The sequence below is a fragment of the Vidua chalybeata genome, chromosome 4, assembly GCF_026979565.1.
Source record: "Vidua chalybeata isolate OUT-0048 chromosome 4, bVidCha1 merged haplotype, whole genome shotgun sequence".
NCBI lineage: Eukaryota > Metazoa > Chordata > Aves > Passeriformes > Viduidae > Vidua > Vidua chalybeata.
In genome coordinates this window covers 35,192,170-35,210,012 of record NC_071533.1, presented here as the reverse complement: position 1 = coordinate 35,210,012, position 17,843 = coordinate 35,192,170, and the positions used below count along the sequence as shown (strand labels likewise).

General features: G+C 36.2%; 1 protein-coding gene across 2 annotated transcripts in view; it reads left to right on the top strand.

The window, feature by feature from the left end:
- DLC1 (DLC1 Rho GTPase activating protein) overlaps nucleotides 1–17,843 on the top strand; it is a 219,090-nt gene that overhangs the window by 9,660 nt on the left and 191,587 nt on the right. For both annotated transcript variants that reach the window (XM_053940600.1, XM_053940599.1), the window contains exon 2: nucleotides 5,572–6,736. In XM_053940600.1, the coding sequence (XP_053796575.1) occupies nucleotides 5,684–6,736 (1,053 nt within the window). In that variant the 5' untranslated portion in view covers nucleotides 5,572–5,683. The remainder of the gene's footprint in view (nucleotides 1–5,571; nucleotides 6,737–17,843) is intronic.

The following is a 17,843-nucleotide window of genomic DNA, read 5'->3' as shown; positions in this document are numbered from 1 at the left end:
TATTTCTGTCCACTGATTCATTGCTGGGAACCAACTGTAAGATCTCATCAAAGAAAAGGACAAGTATCCTGTGAAAGGAAAATATTGGGATGTGGTACAAAAATCAGCAACACCTATATTTAATAGTCTGTGTTCACATTTATAAGTACATCACATGCATACACATGCAAACCTGACCATTAAAACTTATATAAAACATTTAAATTGTTTTATTATTTCATTCTGAAGACATACTTGTCTTATGAGTACTATGCTATTTCTGATTTTTAGAATAAAGCTGTAAATATTTTTAAATAATTATAAGTTCAAACTGGTCTTAGCATTTGATTTTACATACTAAAGAAATCAGAAAAAATTGTATCTGGTATTCACTAGATTAATACCCCACAACAAACCATCCTTATATTTCTACTCTACGACAGCAGGGTTTGTCATGGTCTAAAACCCTGCACTGCAAATGCTGCATATATAGAAACTGCAGACAAAGTAAGCCTTCCCTTCAGTGAAATCCTAAAGGTGCTCTATGTCCACGAAATAAGAAAATGAAGGATTGCATTTTAAAAGCAGGAGATCTTTTAAAATAAATAGCTGAGTGAAGACCTAGAGGCTTATGTTTTATCTCAAATTATTTGTAAACAACATTCTGTGTCAGAGATTGGTATGGAGTTACTGAAAGAACTGTATGCAAGCCAGACCAGGAGATGTGAGATGAGTTTATAGGAAACAGACCCCGTTCACTTAGACTTCCCTAAACAAAATTTGCTGACTGGGGTCACAGACCAATGAAGATAAAATAATGACAACAAAATAAATATTTCTGCTTGATCTCCATTGCTCACATACTCCTGCTATGTAAAAAATGTAATGGAACAGTCTTTCATCTTTGTTTACGTTCATAAGCTAATGCTTTGCCTTTTTTTTTTTTTTTTAAGAAAAGATTTGTGTCCCATGTAAAACTTTATCAAAAATTAAATTCCACTGGCATGATGGTGGGGCTGTACAGCCTGGGCTGTCCTCTCAGAAACTTTCCTGCCATAGACTTTGTAAGCTGTGTTCTCTGCAACTTCCTTCCTTCCAAAGCTTTTCTATTTATTGCCAGGTGATGGGCAAATATGGTGCAATGAATTGTCAGAATGGAGGAATTGGTGGAGCCAGCAGGGATGTCACACCTGGGTCAGTGGCAGTGCTTGCTTTGGTCATACAGGGATGCCACCAAGTGTCCTGCACAGCAGTGTCTTACTTAGGCCTGTCTTTGCCATAGTCCTTCCCTCCTAATAGCTTGGGGTTCACTTCCTGAGCATGTGTGCTGGCTGCCATTGCTGCATGGTCCCAAGCTTCTCTCCTTATCTCTTTCTTCCACTCTGGGAAAAACAGGGATCCACTCCCGTGTCCTGGAAGTTTGAGGGGCAAGATGTAGGACCAGAGAGCCTTGGTTGTGTGCTTCTGCCCTCACATTCTTGTAACTGGGATGTTTATGTGTCCTGTCCTAAGCCCCAGCAGGGAAGCTGCTCTGACAGGTCTGTGCAGCCACAGTTCCAGACATTCAAGTAGGTGTGCTTCCTTACATTTCCATTCTCCCTCTAGCTCCAAGACTCAGCTCTTCCTGATGCAACTTTCACAGGTATCAGTCCTAGTATTGGGTTTGTGTTAGGATAGTTCTTGTAAAGTATCATTTTTCCTTGAGGAGGGAAGCAAGAGAATGTAAAACGTATCTTGAAAAATGTGTAGCACAACCAAATCTGAATGGAATTTTATGAGATAAAAGAAAATTCTCTGTCTGAATTTTGAAAGCCTGCTGCAAGCAGTTTAACATGAGCTTTTCTGAAAAAAAAAATCACAGGAATCCAAATTGAAGGAAAATGTTAGGCAGTCTAATTATGAGAGCCTACCAGTTCATCATCATTTTGTGCTTTATCAGTTGTAAAGTCACGTAGTTCTGTGAGACTAGACACAGTTTCCAAAAATAAACTAACCTAATGGTTTGCCCTACTTTTCATTAAAATCATATTTTACAGTGAAAGGACATAAGCAGTAAATTAATACAGAATCCATCTAAATTAACATCTAGTTTTGTAAACAATGTGAAGCATCATACAGGGTTCTTGAATGGGCTTCTGATGTAGTATGATGACCCACCACTCAGTTTCACTTTCTATAGGTCAAGAATGACCTATTGGGTCAATGTTGCCAATATTCCTTAATTCAAACCCAGGATCAAGAAATTTTGCCCAGAAGTTTTATGCTTTGTATTTTTGTTTCAAACTTTTGTTCTTCAGAAAGTTAATAGTACTAAGCAATACCAAAGAGTGCTGTTGAAAAGTAAAGCAAAATATAAGTCTGAATTATAGCAACAGCTGAATGGACAGTGTCATATTGATAGATCTTTTGATCAGAAGGTGTTTTCACTCTGCAAAACATTTCAACAGACTGGCAATGGTTCATCTGACACTCCTAAAATTCTACAGAAATCAGATATAAAGGTTGCTAGTTGTGGCATGGCAAGAATAGAAGGTGAGAAAGAGGGATGCTTCTTCCCTTGGGCAAAAGTACAAATGGACTTGAGAGGGGTATTTCTCAGATGGTAAAATATGGTGCGTGTCAAGAAAAAAAATGAGTAGCAATAGAAGAAAAGCAGTGATCAAGGCAGGAACGCTTTCTTCTGCAAAGTGGCAGTGCACTTTGTTCTCTGGCAGAGAGAATCTCATTCAGAGGTCTGGAGCAGTGAACCCTCCAAGGCACAGCTTATGTGCTTGCATGTGAGTGAAAGGAAGTAAGTTGTCCTGAGCAAATAGCTAGAAAAGAAAGAAATTTTCTTGTCAGCCCTTAAGTGTCAAGCAATTACAGTAGGAAAATAATTTCTAAGCTGAATTGTTTAACACAGTCTTTGAGGAGTGGAGAGGGAGCAGAAGAAAAGTAAGCTGTCACCAAGCTCCTTCATGCATCATGGGAGTGAGGGGATTTCAGGAACTGTTGGTGAAGCTGCTTGGGGAGCTGACATATGTACTGTAGATATTCATATTAAGTGCTAACATACACTCATTTGTTAGAGAATAATAAAAGTGCCCATGTCGTGCATTTATTTGTCTTGCATTTTAAGCAAAGTATTTTATATTTCTCTGATTAATAATTTTTCTGCAGTCTATGAGGCAGCCAAAACTAGTGACAATGCAAGCAAAACGGAAAAGTTCCTAAAGTAAAATTTGGTTTTCATTCCCCATGAAATATAACCCACTACATCCAAAAACTGAAAAACAGTAACAGATCTGTTCTTCCATTTCTGTAAGTCCAGGTAGCAGCAGCAAGGTTAACACTTACCCATTAACTTTCTGAGAGCCTGCCTTCTGTGCAGGTGGGTAGGTGGATTAGGTAGGTGGATGCATGAATGTCATTAGGAAGTTGCATTTTTTAGCTTTTTACCCTTAACTTCTACTATCATTATTGATTGTTGTCAGAAATGTCCCTATGTGGCTGTAACAACCACGTTTAATTTTCTCTAAAGTAGATGAGGGTAGTGTTCCAGTAGGGGAAGAAAGGGAAACTGCAAATGAGTTGCACCCACGTGCAACTCCAAACATTGCTCATGGAGGATGTAGAAATCATTGAGCCCTTTCTAGTAAACATGCCTCTCTTCAAAGATCAAAACAAAACACTGTGGTGGCTGTAAAATTATTTTAATTGAAGAGCTTTAGTGTCCATCAGGAAAAGGTGTAGCAGAAGTTAAAAGTATTATCACTATTGATTTTTCACTCTGGTAATTTTGGACCACATGCACTTAGAAATAAAGATTAAATCAGAATAAGAATGTGCTGCAATTTATACAATAATTTGAATTTGGATTTTAATATTTAGGGTTCATCTCATATTTGATCAGGAAAGAAGAGTGAATTATAAAATTGTATTAACTTTTTACTACTAAAATTTGCCTCTGAAAGCAGATAATTTTTTTTGGCCTGGTTCTGTGTGTTATTTTCCATTTTGCTCAGCCTCCCACACACTAATGACTTGTGCATGGAATTTCATATACTCTATGAATATATGTTCTTTTTAAGCAGAGTCTCCACAGAGGTGGAAAATGTGAATGTGAAATGAAGCTTGCCATTCCTAAAAGAAGGTTAAAGATCTAGGACTGTGTGCAAGCCTATCCTGAAAGTCAGTTTGTCAAGGCATAATTTATGGAGGTTCTGTTGCCCAGGCATAATTCTGCATTTCTTTCAAGATAAATACTTTTATACTTTCAGGCATGTGATTTGTCAAGGCAGCTTTGTGGCCTGGTGGGCAATCAGAATTTGCCTTAGTGGACTGAAATGACCCAGAACAAACTCACTACTTAATCTTCTTTATTGCTGAAATCAATAACCAGATCCATGCTAAGTGCTGACAGTTCTTGTGTAGGGAGTGAAAAGTAGAAGTGTCTGCTCCTTGAACTTCTAACATTTTATGAGCCAGAAGTTTTGTTTTCTTCTTTGACAATTAACTTGTTAATTTTATTTTATAATTCATAAATTAATATATTTTCTTTGTGCTAGTATACACATGCAATGACACAAGATTAATGTATCTCAAACGCCATCATACAGAATGCCTAATGCAGCAGTCAGTGAAAATTACCCACTTAGAAACTTAAGCAGGGACAGTGGCCTCTGGAAGAGCCAGGCAGTCCAGGTGAGTAGCAAAGTTACAGCCAATCATGCTGGTTCACAATCTACCCTTCTGGAGAGCCCTGTTCTAAATAACAGTTTTCTCCATGCCTTACACTAGAAAATCATGAATATATTCAGCAAGGGAGGTGTGTGGCAGGGTTCAGGTTTTGTAATGCATTTGAATGAGGAAATAAACCAAAAACTTAAAATGGTTTTCCAAGTGTTGTATTTTAGAGAGTAGGACTACATGACCTTTAAAGGCCCCTTCAAACCCATGCTTATCTATGATTCTATTTTTTATTATTATTATTATTATTACTACACAACAACTGATTTACTCTGCAGTTTCATGTAACACTTGTAATTACAACTTGGCCTGAAGAGAATGAATAGTAACAATAAAAATAAGAGCCACTGAATGGGCCAAAGATACTCAGAAGATAAGTAGTTTATACATTTGGTAAATTTGGAAAAACTCTCAATTGTTCCCTGCCTCTTTGGGAAAGAGCCAGAATTCTGCACTCCACAGGTATCTGTGGATGCAGAAGAAATAAAGTTACAAAGCAACTATAAGTTATAATGTCATTTTATACCCATTGAAAAATTATTATCTTATGAGAGAAACAGTTAAGAGGAGCTTGTTGTAAAATTTTGGCTCTGCAGCTACTTGCTTGTCCATGTGCCTGTTTATACCATTTTTGTTTACTTGATATTGGAAAGTAATCAGAAAAAAATGTTATACTGAATTATGAGTGCCGTCAAGTTTTGTATGAAAAGTATTAAAACTTTAAACAAAACAGTCTTTTAATTCCCGTCCTTCTGGTCCCACAGTCTTATCTTGTTTTACACTTTTGTTTAAACTGTTCCTTCCCTTTCTTTTTTTTTTATTTGGAGTTGATTCAATAACACAGTCTTTTTTTATTTCTTACAGATGTTAAAATGATGAAACCTTCTCTCCCTCAGGAGCAGTGCACAGCAGCCATGACATCTCCTCTGGTCCTCTGTGGAAGGTACATTGCAGTCTGCTGCTGAACTGTTATGACATGTCTCTAGCAATCAGAAAGAAAAGCTGGGAAGAGCATGTGACCCAGTGGATGGGATTGGCTTTGGAGCCTGTGGAGTATAATACAGCATGTCGTCACGGACTTGTAGCTGATAACTTGCAGACAAGTATGGAAAAAGATGAGGTTTTGAGCATGGACCAGAAAGAAAAATGCGCTACATTTCCAGAGTGCTGCTATAGTGGAGAGGTGACTGGCTTCCCTGAAAAGCAGCTGGGAAATGTTTCAAAGGAAGTGGATGAAAATGATAACCATGAGGACGAGGAATATTTTCTGGAGGCGAGCACAGAAACTCTAGTCCATGTGTCTGATGACAATGATGACTATTCTGCACTCAGCCTGGATAGTGTTAATTACCACATCACTGCTGTAGGAAGTGAACCCAAAGATGAAGGGCACAGCTTAAATGGAGCAGGCTCCTTAACACAGATGGTACCAATAACAGAGGGTAACAAGGCAGCTGAATCATCTGGAATCAGTGGAGATATAAGTGAGGAACCTGGCTGTGATGCAGTTCCTAAAGAGGAGAGGAAAGAAGATGTTTGTGGCAGCATTGGTCAAAGCCTGGAGCTTTGTAATTATGAAGTCTTAAATGAAGTAGTAGATGTAGAGAAGGAAAATTGTATCAATTCTCCAAATGTGAAAGAAGTTATTATGTCTGGGAAGCAGCTGCTTCATACTGCTGTAATTGCACAACAGCGCCGGAAATCTGATGCTTTCAAAGATGGGTTTGGAAAGTCTGAGTGCAATGTGGTAGAGAGTGGGATTTCTTCTGAATCATACACCAGTAGTGATGGACAGCTCTGCTCAGCAGTGCATCCCAGCAACGGCCTTATGCAATCTCCTCCTTGCTCTTGCATCCCGGCAGTGGAAAATGGTCTGGATAAAAGTGGTTTCACAGAACCTCAAGTGGCCCCTGAAAACAAATGCCTTTCAAATGTCAGTTCGGCTGAAGACATTCAGTGTTTACATGTAAGGAATCATTTGACCACACAGGAATATTCAGACAATCAAGTGAAACTGCGCAAAAGAAAGGTAGGATGCTTGTAGATTGCAGAGTGTTTTTCAAATATTTTCACCCAATTTCTGATGATGGTGATACTGTGCCTAATTAACTGGAGAGAAAAAGTGATTGTTTCATTAATTTTTCAGGCTCAAACAGTTTCAAAACAAATATGTCTATGCAACAACTGAATTTTAGGAGCTTTTTTAAGGTCTGAAAATGGCTGAGCTATGAATTTGGATGGTACCTTATATTTACTTTATATATATTATCTTATATATTTCATATATGCTGTTGAAGGATAAATGAGTATATGTCTTCTTTTTTTTGTTTTCTACTGCTATCATTATTTGATTCCTCTTAGGAAAACTTATTGTGTCAAGGGGTTTGGAAGCCTTATTGAAAAAGAGAGTACAAGGGAAAAGTGCAACAAGATTTTAAAACGGAAAAAAGAGTGGAAATATTTTGCACTAGTTCTTTGGTTTTTAGCTCAGCCCCATGAGCATAAGTTCTTGCAAAAACAAGTTTTGCTGGCTCTGAAACCATATTTTGTAATTTTAAAGCAACTAGAGAGTTTCACTGTCTTCACAAGTAAGGAAGAGTATCAGAACAAAATTTTAATGGAGAGATTCCTTGGCAATAAAACTCCCACTGACTTTAATGGAAAGAGATATGCTGATTGTGGCACTATGGAATTTATCTTAAAGTCTGGCTTTCCCAGTAATGCTGCTTATTCTAGCTAATAACCAATTTGTAATTGTTTACTTCTCTCTGCCTTTTTTTATTTGACATCATCCAGCTTCTTTTGTCTGGATTTTTTTTTTTTTTTTTACATCTGGTTTCTTTTAATTGTGTGGGTTTCATCTGTCAGCTGCAGTGCCTTGGTAGCTGTTTCACTGAAGCACAAATTCACATATCTGAAGTACTGTATGCCCACACAGCATCCTGAGCTGCTGGCTATTGCTTCCTTCTGTAGACTCTTTGGTAACAGTAACACTAGGTTAACATGGTGAGGAAGTTTTGACAAAGGTTTCAGAAGCCCTCAAAGACAGTCTTCTTTTGATAATTTATGCAATCACAGTTAATGCAGTAACTGTTCAAATATCTCACAGTAAGAATATCTCAGAGTCACAAATAGTCATATTTTTTTCCTTACCAGTACTAGAAATGCAATGAAAATGGTTCAAGTTTAAAAAAAGAAAATTAACCAAATTGACATTGTAGTTGAGAACTAATTGACTATTATAATTTCTCAGCTGCTTTACTTTGGCATCAAATTTTCTTTTTAAGTATAGTTACTTAATGTAACTATACATTGATGTGTACATTCATATCATTAGCAAGATGCAGCATGTTATAGTTTTTAATAGCTCTGATTTGATGCTAGTTTCCATGTATCTCCTTCGATCTTGTTTTGCGGTCCCATACTCATCAATAATATTTGAGAATGCATGTATAATTTGTGTTTGTGCCATTAAATATTTTAAAGGACAGACAATAAAAATTCCACAGAGACAATAGTGAGAAAAATTAAGAAAGGAGATGAGCATAAAAAGGAGAAAAACAAGGAGCTTCTTCAAGGAAGTTTGAGCATTACATGACTGCAACAACTGCAGAATTGTGTGTAATGTAAAAGGGGATGGTCTGTAAATCTCAAGGAGACCTCATTCTATTTTGGTTAAAGAAATCTTTGCCAACCACTGTAACATGAATGGCAAAAGAGAAAAGATATGATCTGTTATTGTTTGTGGTGTTATATATCTCTAAGTTCACAGGACACTTCTACAAGCAACATTCCTGCATAAGGGATTTTCTCACTTATATCTAACCATGCACTATTTTACAAAAGCCTGTCTGTGTTGGTAATAGCGTGCAATGAAAAATGTGCCTATGTTTACAAACTTCCCCTGAAAGCCACTTTTGTAATTTTAAGAAAACATTAGAAAAACTGCAGACTTGAAACTGAATCCATCCATAAAAGCCAAGTATTTGCTTTGCAGTGACAGGAAGACTTAAGAGATTGTGAATGGTATATAAAACCCTTTCTCTCAAGGTCAGCAGTTCAAACAGTGCAGTTAAGGCCTAAAACACACCACTGTCTGATTAATGCTCAGTGTCAATTATAGTTGCACATAATCATGTGCCCATAAAGGTTAGAATACGGGAAAGGCAGATGGAAATTAATTGCTAAAGGTATTTGGGCACCCAAATCTTCAGGTAGCACCTTGGGTGATCATAGGAATGTGCTGATCTTCCGGCATCTTCAGCTTCATGACAGTTAAAACTTAGGACCTTTGAGTAGACTTCTGCTCTTGCTGGTACTAAATTCTTTTTCAAATCTGTTCCTCGTTAACATATTTTAAACTGTTTTTAATTGTGGCAATAGAGCATGACCTTCCTTCTTATCTTCAGATCGGCTGTCTTCAAACCAGAGCTGAGGTGAGAGACAGCGTGGATCTGATATGCTTGCTCTGCAGACGGATGCAGGTTTGAGGGCTTAAGGGCTTAAAGTTTAGCATCTTTGACCAGCACTAACTCCATTGCAGTAAATTGCTTTAGTCATGATGGATGTACTGACACTGAAGATGCTTCTTGCAAACACGTCCAGCTGTTACAGCATTCTTTGCTCCCTCAAGTCAACAGGGTTCAAATGTTCAAAGCACAGCACCGTCTTTGCCTTCGCTTTTTCAGAAAGACTTCCTAAGGCTCGGAAATAGGAAGGACCTGAATTTAATTGTGAGAAGTTAATGATATTAGGTCTAATTGAAAGATAGAAAATAATCAAGCTTTCCTGTTGTTCCTGATTTAATAATCAATTCAGTTCCTCCACAACATGAAATTTATCGTTATTAATGGTTCCCAGTAGCAGAAACATAAATGGATTAACTATATGTGGATAAACCAGCTAGACCCTTCTGTATGCTTTCTTGGGTTAAATAAATTTAGATTTTACAATAGTCACTTCACAGAATTGTACATGAAGTAATATTTGGAACTAAAGAGAATACTGTAGTGCTTGGGGTATCAAAACAGTTCACATATATGTTCATATGTAAAAAATCAACAGAGCTTTTAGTGAACAGTATTATATAAAACTAGAAGACCCCAAGTATTAAGAGAATACCAACAAAAGGAGACTATTTAATTATTATGCACTGATTTGTACATGTAAGAAAAAGGCCATTATCTCATATAGAATCTGTCAAATTTTTGTATGTGCTCCATTTTATGTTTTCTCCAAGAAGCTCATCTCATCAAGCTTAGGCAAAGACAGGAAAATCCCTGTTGGGGCATATTGAGAAGATTCACAAATGCAGCAGAACTCTAAAAAATTAATTTCAGTTCTTTTTCAACACAAAAAAGAACTACTTTTTTCAGCACCAGCATAAAAAGTTGGGTTGAGGCATATAGTTTCCCAGTAAGTTCTCTGCACTCACTTCCCAAGCACAATTACCCAGCTGTGCTGTTGCAGCCAGCAATAATCAGCATTTTATAAATGCAACTCTTAAAATAAGGCTCAGACAGCTCTTTTAAATGATGAATCAGTAAAGGAGTAGAAAATCAACATTGTAAAGTGTGTCTCTAAATAGTTTGAATAAAAATCCACAAGTTTAAAAAAAAAAAAAGGTGCAACATCATAGCAAAATGTTAATAACACTTAAAAAACAAATTTTGGCTTGTTCTGTATATTTCATTGTTCTTCCACCATTCCCCCCTCTTAGATTTCCTAAAGATCATTCAACATAAATAGGAAGAAAACAGCTACAGAGACAACTGTGACTGTTCATTTCTCTCCTGTAGGACAATGTAGTTCCTCATGGCAGTCTGCTTAGATGTTTTCCAGTTTCAAATAGATAATGTTATCTCAAAGTCATTCTTGCAAGGCCAGAAAATATGAGAGTCAGGGCTATTCCTAATGATCATTATTATCGCTGCTACTTTAACGCAGATTTCTAGATCAAATACTGTGTGATTTGCAAAGGATGCTTAAGGACACAGCCAATGTCAGCATAACGACAGCTGCCGTTGTCAATAAGATGAAAATTAATTAAAGAGTAAGATTAACAGGAGACTGCCAGAAAATGTCAGAAGAAACCTGGGTAGAAGGTTACCTGGAATGATGTATGTCTTTGGAACAGTGCCTTTTCCCTACAGGAAAGCTGTGAGTTTTTAAAACATGGTTTTACATTTCCTGTACTGTTGCAATAAATTTTATTTCTTTATTTCAACAATTATAATTATACTAATGTGAGAAAGCAAAACCATTACTTACTTGAATTCAGACTTTTCCATCTGTATTTACTTCTTGATTATTATGCATGTTCATGTGATGTGAAGGCTGACTCTCTTCCATTGTGATCAGAATTACGTTTTGTTTCACAATGTTAAGACTATGATTTTTGGGGCAAGTTAGGAAGTTATGCTCTTTCAGAAGCTTCTATTTGTATCACCACAAACTAATTTCACGGAAAACTTATGGAGCTTTGCTTGCTGGCTCATACTAAGGTACACGGTAGAGGAAAGCTTCCCCAAAAGTAGTAAGTGTCACAAAAAAAAAAAAACAAACCCATAACAGGTACCTGTTTTACTGAAATTGTTTCTTTGCAACTCTTTCTGTGCCATCTATTCTCATTGTATGATCCTTTTCATGTAAGCACTTAAAAGCAATACGATCTTGTTGTGAGCAATAATATTAAACATTGTAGGTATTTTTCTTATTTTATTGCTGTTTGTATACCAGAGTTTCCGGCCCTATCATCAGTAGGTCTTCCCAAAATCTTAATCTTACTTTACCTCATTTCTGTCTTTTTTGAATTGTGATAATTTAATGACTCATTCTTTTTTACTTTCTTTTTTTAGTTTAGTTTTAAAGATTCTTACACTGGTTTTGTTATTTCTATTTCATAGAAGGTGCTTTCATAGGGCTCCAGCCTGTACTATTGCTACATAAGTAGTAGTATGTAGGCTTGCTAGGGCTGCACAGCAACAATAACTCGGACAGATCAACATAGAAAAAAAAAGCATAGAAGATAAAATCAAGAATAAAAAAAATAACAATGTGCAGGAATATTAATTAAAAGTGGAAATATGCATTTTGGTGTATTCTGACTTTGCAAAAGCGAATCAAATTTACCTTTTTCTGAGACTCAGTCTGCAAACATATGTCGGTCAGAGGAAGATGAAAGCTTTAAAAGTTGGTGATTTTCCAAGTCAATTATCTTTAATTATTCCTTTGCAAAATATGATAAATAAAGGAAGTCACTTCTCACAGTTTGTTTTCCCATTGAGTATTTTGGAAGATAGTCATCTTGCAAATATTCTAGTGAAGGAATCCAACAAGCAGGGAAGAAAACTGTCTAAAATCATAATGATCATTAGAAATTCTGAAAGTGTGGACAGTCATGAATGTTTTTTGAATGATTGTTAGAAGACCAAGGTTTCATTACAGTCATGGGAGATCAACTCCCAGCTGCTTAGATCTAGACATTGAAAAAGAATTCATGGATGTCAGTGGAACTACTGTGTTCTTAGAGTGTGCTTAAGCGCCTTGCTGAACTTGGGTGTTATAATAGTTTGTAAATGTAGAGACAACAGATGCTAGTTACTATAGAGGCATTATCATAGTAAAATTACCTTCAAATCATATGGTTCTCTAGCTATATTTCTTGTACAATTCAGACCTGCACTTATGCCAGAGTAGCTTCACTTTCATATACAGAGATAGATAATATAATCTTGGCATCTAGGACATTATTTTCTTAGTTTTGTAAAGGACAATGGCAAATGCAAATATTGGAATTGTGATAATCTCTTTTACAAGATGATCTTTCAAACAGTGGAAATCTATTTTATCAGGTGTGAAATTTGGATTTGTTTTTGTTCCATCTGTTCCATTTCTGTATCTCTTATAATCTTCAAACTTTATATAGGTTTTTTTTAAAGATTCTCAAACTTTCTAAAAGTTTTAGAGAAGAGCATGGATCTGTTTATCCAAATTCATACTGTGAATGTGAGCACCATTAATAATTGGTGAGAGATATTAAGCCACAATAGCTTTTGAAAGGTTAACTCCTACCCACAACTCAGAGACACAGTCCGTAGTAATAGTACAGTGGGCAATTATTACTGAAATCCACAGTTGCTTCACCACAAGGAATTTGCTGCATCTGCACATTGCTATTAAATGGTCATGGTTTTGAAGGCATTGGGAAGAATCTGGCAAGAGATGCAAGTGAAGCAAAACAAATAGTAGGATTTCTTTGAAAAAAAAATGAAACCTTCTTGGCTGTCATGAATATTTGTTTCTCTTTTCTGCACTAAAAACTTGCTTTCTAAATTTATCACTTAATAATGAAAATGTGGTTCAAAAATATAAATGGACTGAAACAGTTGGATTTACCTTTTTTTAAATTATATGTATTTTCTATGGTAATTAGTAGAAAGTGGTCATAAAGCACTCCTATTATTGTGGTTACATGACCACGAATTTTCTCTATTACTTTCACACAAATATATACCATAAATATTATCTCCATCTGGGAAGCTAAAGAATGCTTTCCGACAGACTTCCTTTATGTTTGGACTGAAGTATGATGTATTTCAAACAATGTGAAAAGTATTTAAAACAAGTTCAGAACAGGATGGGATGATTGCCAGGCCAATACAGGATAACCTTTATGCAAATTTTACTTTGGCACATTTTTGTGACAGTGTTCAGCAATAAATTTTCAAGGCAGTGTTGTCTAGACTGCAAACCAAGAGACTGTTGCACATCAAATTATGGTCAGAGCTGAGCTACCTAAAATGGTCATGAAAGTATTTGTATTTATTAGCAGTTTGTTGTCACACACTAATGCTTCACCAAAATCATCTACATGATTCTAGGGACCCGTCTAGAGAGCTTTAGTTTCATGCCGTGTGTACTCAGAGATTTCTAGTTTTGTCCAGCTCTGCAGTACTGATTGGAAGAAAACTTTTAAGGTATTTTTCGTTTTGTTTTTAAAATTAATCTTTAAAAACTCCTTACTGGCCAATTATTTACTGTCTGCACTCTGTAAATAGTCAGTGGTAGGTCATGTTAAATGGGCCAATGACCACTTGCTAAAATGACACCATATTTTTAATTAACAACAAACTTTTGAGGGAAGCTGTTTTGGAAGGAATGAATAGTACGTAAAACCTTTAACAAATGGGAAGTGGAATTAAGACACTTGGACAAAACACCCTGGATTACATGACATCACTGTCCACAACACACTTTTCTGTTGGTTAAATAAAAATTTTAGAAAAAGAATTTGCTCCCTTGAGCTGTTCCTCTCGCACTTTCACAAGCATAATGCTCACTTTGAAATAACCTTCAAGTGAAAACAGAGAGATCTAAGAGGCACACTGAGATCCAACTTACATCCAAAACCAGTACTTACAGCAGTAATCAAAAAAGGCAGTACTAGAGCACTGCTGCCTATATTAAAGAGCCTTTGATGCCATAGCAGTGGCAGTACAGCTTTTTTAAGCACAACTGTTTACTACAGACATGACCTGTGCTAAAAGTAAAAGGTTTTTTGTGTTGCTGTGTCAAAGAAGGAGACAGAGAAGAACAACCTACCCTGGCCAGCTCTGGGAGCTGAGGCTTTACAACAATGTAGTTTTTGCCACTGCTATCAAGGAGTACTTGACCATGGAGATTTGGTGGTGGGTTAGTCCACAGGCATCCAACCAACTCCCATGCGATAATTAAAAGCAAGCAAAGAGAACCTCTCTTGTGAGCTGAACTGCAGCAGGGTGGAAGACATCTGCAAAGCTTATTGTGGGATTTTTCTTGGTGTTTTATTTTGGTTGGAGTTTTTTGTTGGTTTTTTTTCTTTTTTTTTTTTTTTGGTTGGTTTTTTTATTCTTTTGCTTCCCACCATAACGGTACCTACGATTAAAACACCTAAAATGTGTTGCTCATGCTTATTTCCTTTCATTGCTCTCTCTCAAAGGTAACATAAGAGGTTTGTAAAGGCAAGGAGGCTTATGCCACAGAAAATACACATGGTGTATTGAATATGGCTTTACAAAATGAAACAATACTCTTTCTGCTGCCAAGAGCTATTCCAAGCTCCAGATGATATGGCCAAAAAAGGTTATGAATTCAAATTTAGAGGGGTATTCTTCCTCCTTTGAAAAAAATCTAGGCAGCAATGCATGTGTGAGCATCTGTGTGCACTGAGGTAAATGTATGGCAAATGTATACCAGATCCTCACTGTTTTTCATAACTCTGTCACAGCTGATGTCTAAAGCTTTTACAACAATGGACATAATAACTTGGTTTATGCACACAATACTAATGAGAAATTGGCTCACTGTAACATGAGGACATCCTTCAATATTACAGCAATAACTGTCGTTTCTGAAGTTTTGCGCTGTCTTCGCACTCTCACCTTACGTAAGACTTAGAATAGCAAATGCAATATGTATTTATGTTAAATATGTATTTATACTTTATCCTTTTCTGTAAGTTTCCTCCTTTCTAAACCTTTTTTCACACAGCACATCCAATTAAACCAAGGTTTCTATTTGAATATCCTGAATATTTTGGTAATGTATTATCTCATCTGACCTACAAAAAGGTCTTTAAGGAGCTGATTATATTCTTGCACTATGTGTTTTAATATCTTGGATGGTATCCTCAACCTTCTTAAAAAAAGATGGTTTGCATCCACTACTAATCATTGATATGTGATTCGTGGCTGTTTGTTATGAAGGCATGAAAAAATTCACCAGTGCTAAAGCTCATGGCTTGTGTTGCATGTAATTTTAGCTTCAAAATATTTTAAAAACTGACACGTTTATTACACTGAAAATAAAAAAGCACGGCCAGAAGCCAAACTTTGGTAATCTAAATCAAACTACTTTCCTACACCCAGATTCCCTGAAAAACACTTTTCTTCTGATAAATGCCAAATTGTATTTATCTCACACAGATTTACTAGTGATTCTATGTGCATATTACACCTCAATACATCTACTGAATTTGTTCCAGCATATTAAACTCACTTCTTTACAAATACTACTGCTTGGCAGATGATGACAAGATGATCAAGTGGTAAATGAACATTGTACTGTTTTGGCTTTTTCTAGGAAGCAAAATTGACAGAGAGTAGATAAGAGAAGAGATAGTCTCTCAAGACCTGTCTTTTTCCACTATCTTAGAGGTGGGATAAGACTAGAAAATAAAGATGTGAAAAACCATTGATTTTCTGTGTAAAGTTAGAATTCAACTCGTAATTACATGAAGATTTCTCAGCTCATGAAAACAACTCCCAGTGGACCACTCTGTTCCCAGGTCTTTTTCAATATTACTAGTATCAAAGATAATTTGAGAAGAAGTTCTTCTATGTAAATACTTTTTATATTAGTACCTTGTAGTACCTTGATTCATATTCTTGTGTGTAAGTCTTCTTCAGGACTCATAATTTATCACATTTCATAAACATTTTATAAAGCTTTTAGAAATGTTGTGTTTTATTTTTTACTGTAGCTTCTTTTGCAAGATATGTTTTAAATCAATGGCTTGTGCTTTTGCAGACTGAAGCACAGGAATAGTTATGACAACAGAGAAACCAGCTTTAATTCGATTCAGAAGAAATACATACATTCCTGAATTTTTCTCTCTTGGGAATAGTAACAGTAGCCTTAGATTAGAATGTCCATAATTTTTTTTTTTTTCCTCTACTTCAGCCATACTCTCTGTCAGACACAAAAAAAATCCTTTTTCATCCAGAGTCTTCTAGTCAGGGTGTTAAGAACATTGATTGTTCCCTCTACTCTTGCCTTTTTACAAATGCTTTGTTGTTTCGGGTTTTTTCCCCTGTTTTCAGTTTTTTTACATGAAGTTTGTACTTTATGTACAAACCTGAGTGAAATATTGAGAATTTTAGCCATTTGGAGCTTATGTGCATATAAGGGAAAGATTACTTGGTGACATGAAAATAATTTGTATTTTATTCCTTGCAAGTGTCATCATTTCACAGGGTTTGATTTCAAAGCAGCAGCCAAGTAGAGCTCTGTAGTCACATCCAGAGATTAGGGAGTATGAAGTTGTTGGCGAAATGGGCGAGTGACTTCCATGACTCTGCTTCACTTTGGTATGAGGGGAGAGTGGTCTCAAACACTCTCAAATGCTAGTTCTGTAGTAGTAGCAGTGGTTCCTAGACCTCTTGTCCAGCATTCATTCAGTTGCCTAAAATGTGTACTCAATCCTAAATATTATGTGTTTTTTTCACAGCTTCTTTAGTGGGTGGAGTCTGTAGTGACTTTGTCCCTGATTCTGGTCTCTCTTTCTCTCTCTCAGTCCTTTCCATTATGTTTAGTTCATGGAGAACAAACTCTCCTGTGTCAGCAGCATTGCCTCATGAAGCATAATAATGACAGTTTAAATGTCAGCACTGTTAGCACCAATGATTGTCTTAGGGTTTAAATAGAAATGTCTTACTTTTTAGCCACTCTGTTCAGAGGGAATGTTTACCAGCAGCAACATATAATTGTGGAGCTTTGATCTTTGCTTTGAAATGTCTTTTTGAGTGTAAAGAAAATTCATCTACACTGAGAACAACATTAGAAGCTATTTCTGGAGTTAGACCAGGATTCTGAAGGTGAAAGGACACTTCTCCAGCTCTCTCAACAAGTCCTTGGGAAAGTTAAAAATAAGTCTTGCTGAAAAAATATTGGCACTTGTTATTTGAGAAAATTTCTTTATTCCAGGAACTGCCTCATGTAGCAGAAATTTATTTACCATCTGTGTAGACTTGAAAAATTTTCCATCTACCAGATACACAACTGAAATAGCAACAGATTTTCCATCCCAATGGTTTCCACCGACCTCCGTTTTAAGGGAGTGTCGTAAAAACTTACGAAATTTTTGTGCTCTCAGAAAAGCGGTAGCGCAGTTAATAGACCATCTGTGAAACTCTGAGTTCTGATTGTGACCTCTAATAATGTCACCTCACTGTTGCTAAAGCATGTTACTTGGGGGACATGACCTCATAGACCTAATAGCTAAAAATTTATTAGGTTTTTAAATTATAGTTCCATTTTTAATTACTATTACAGTACTGACTTAAAAAAAAAAAAGTAGTCACTTGAGAAATTTATTT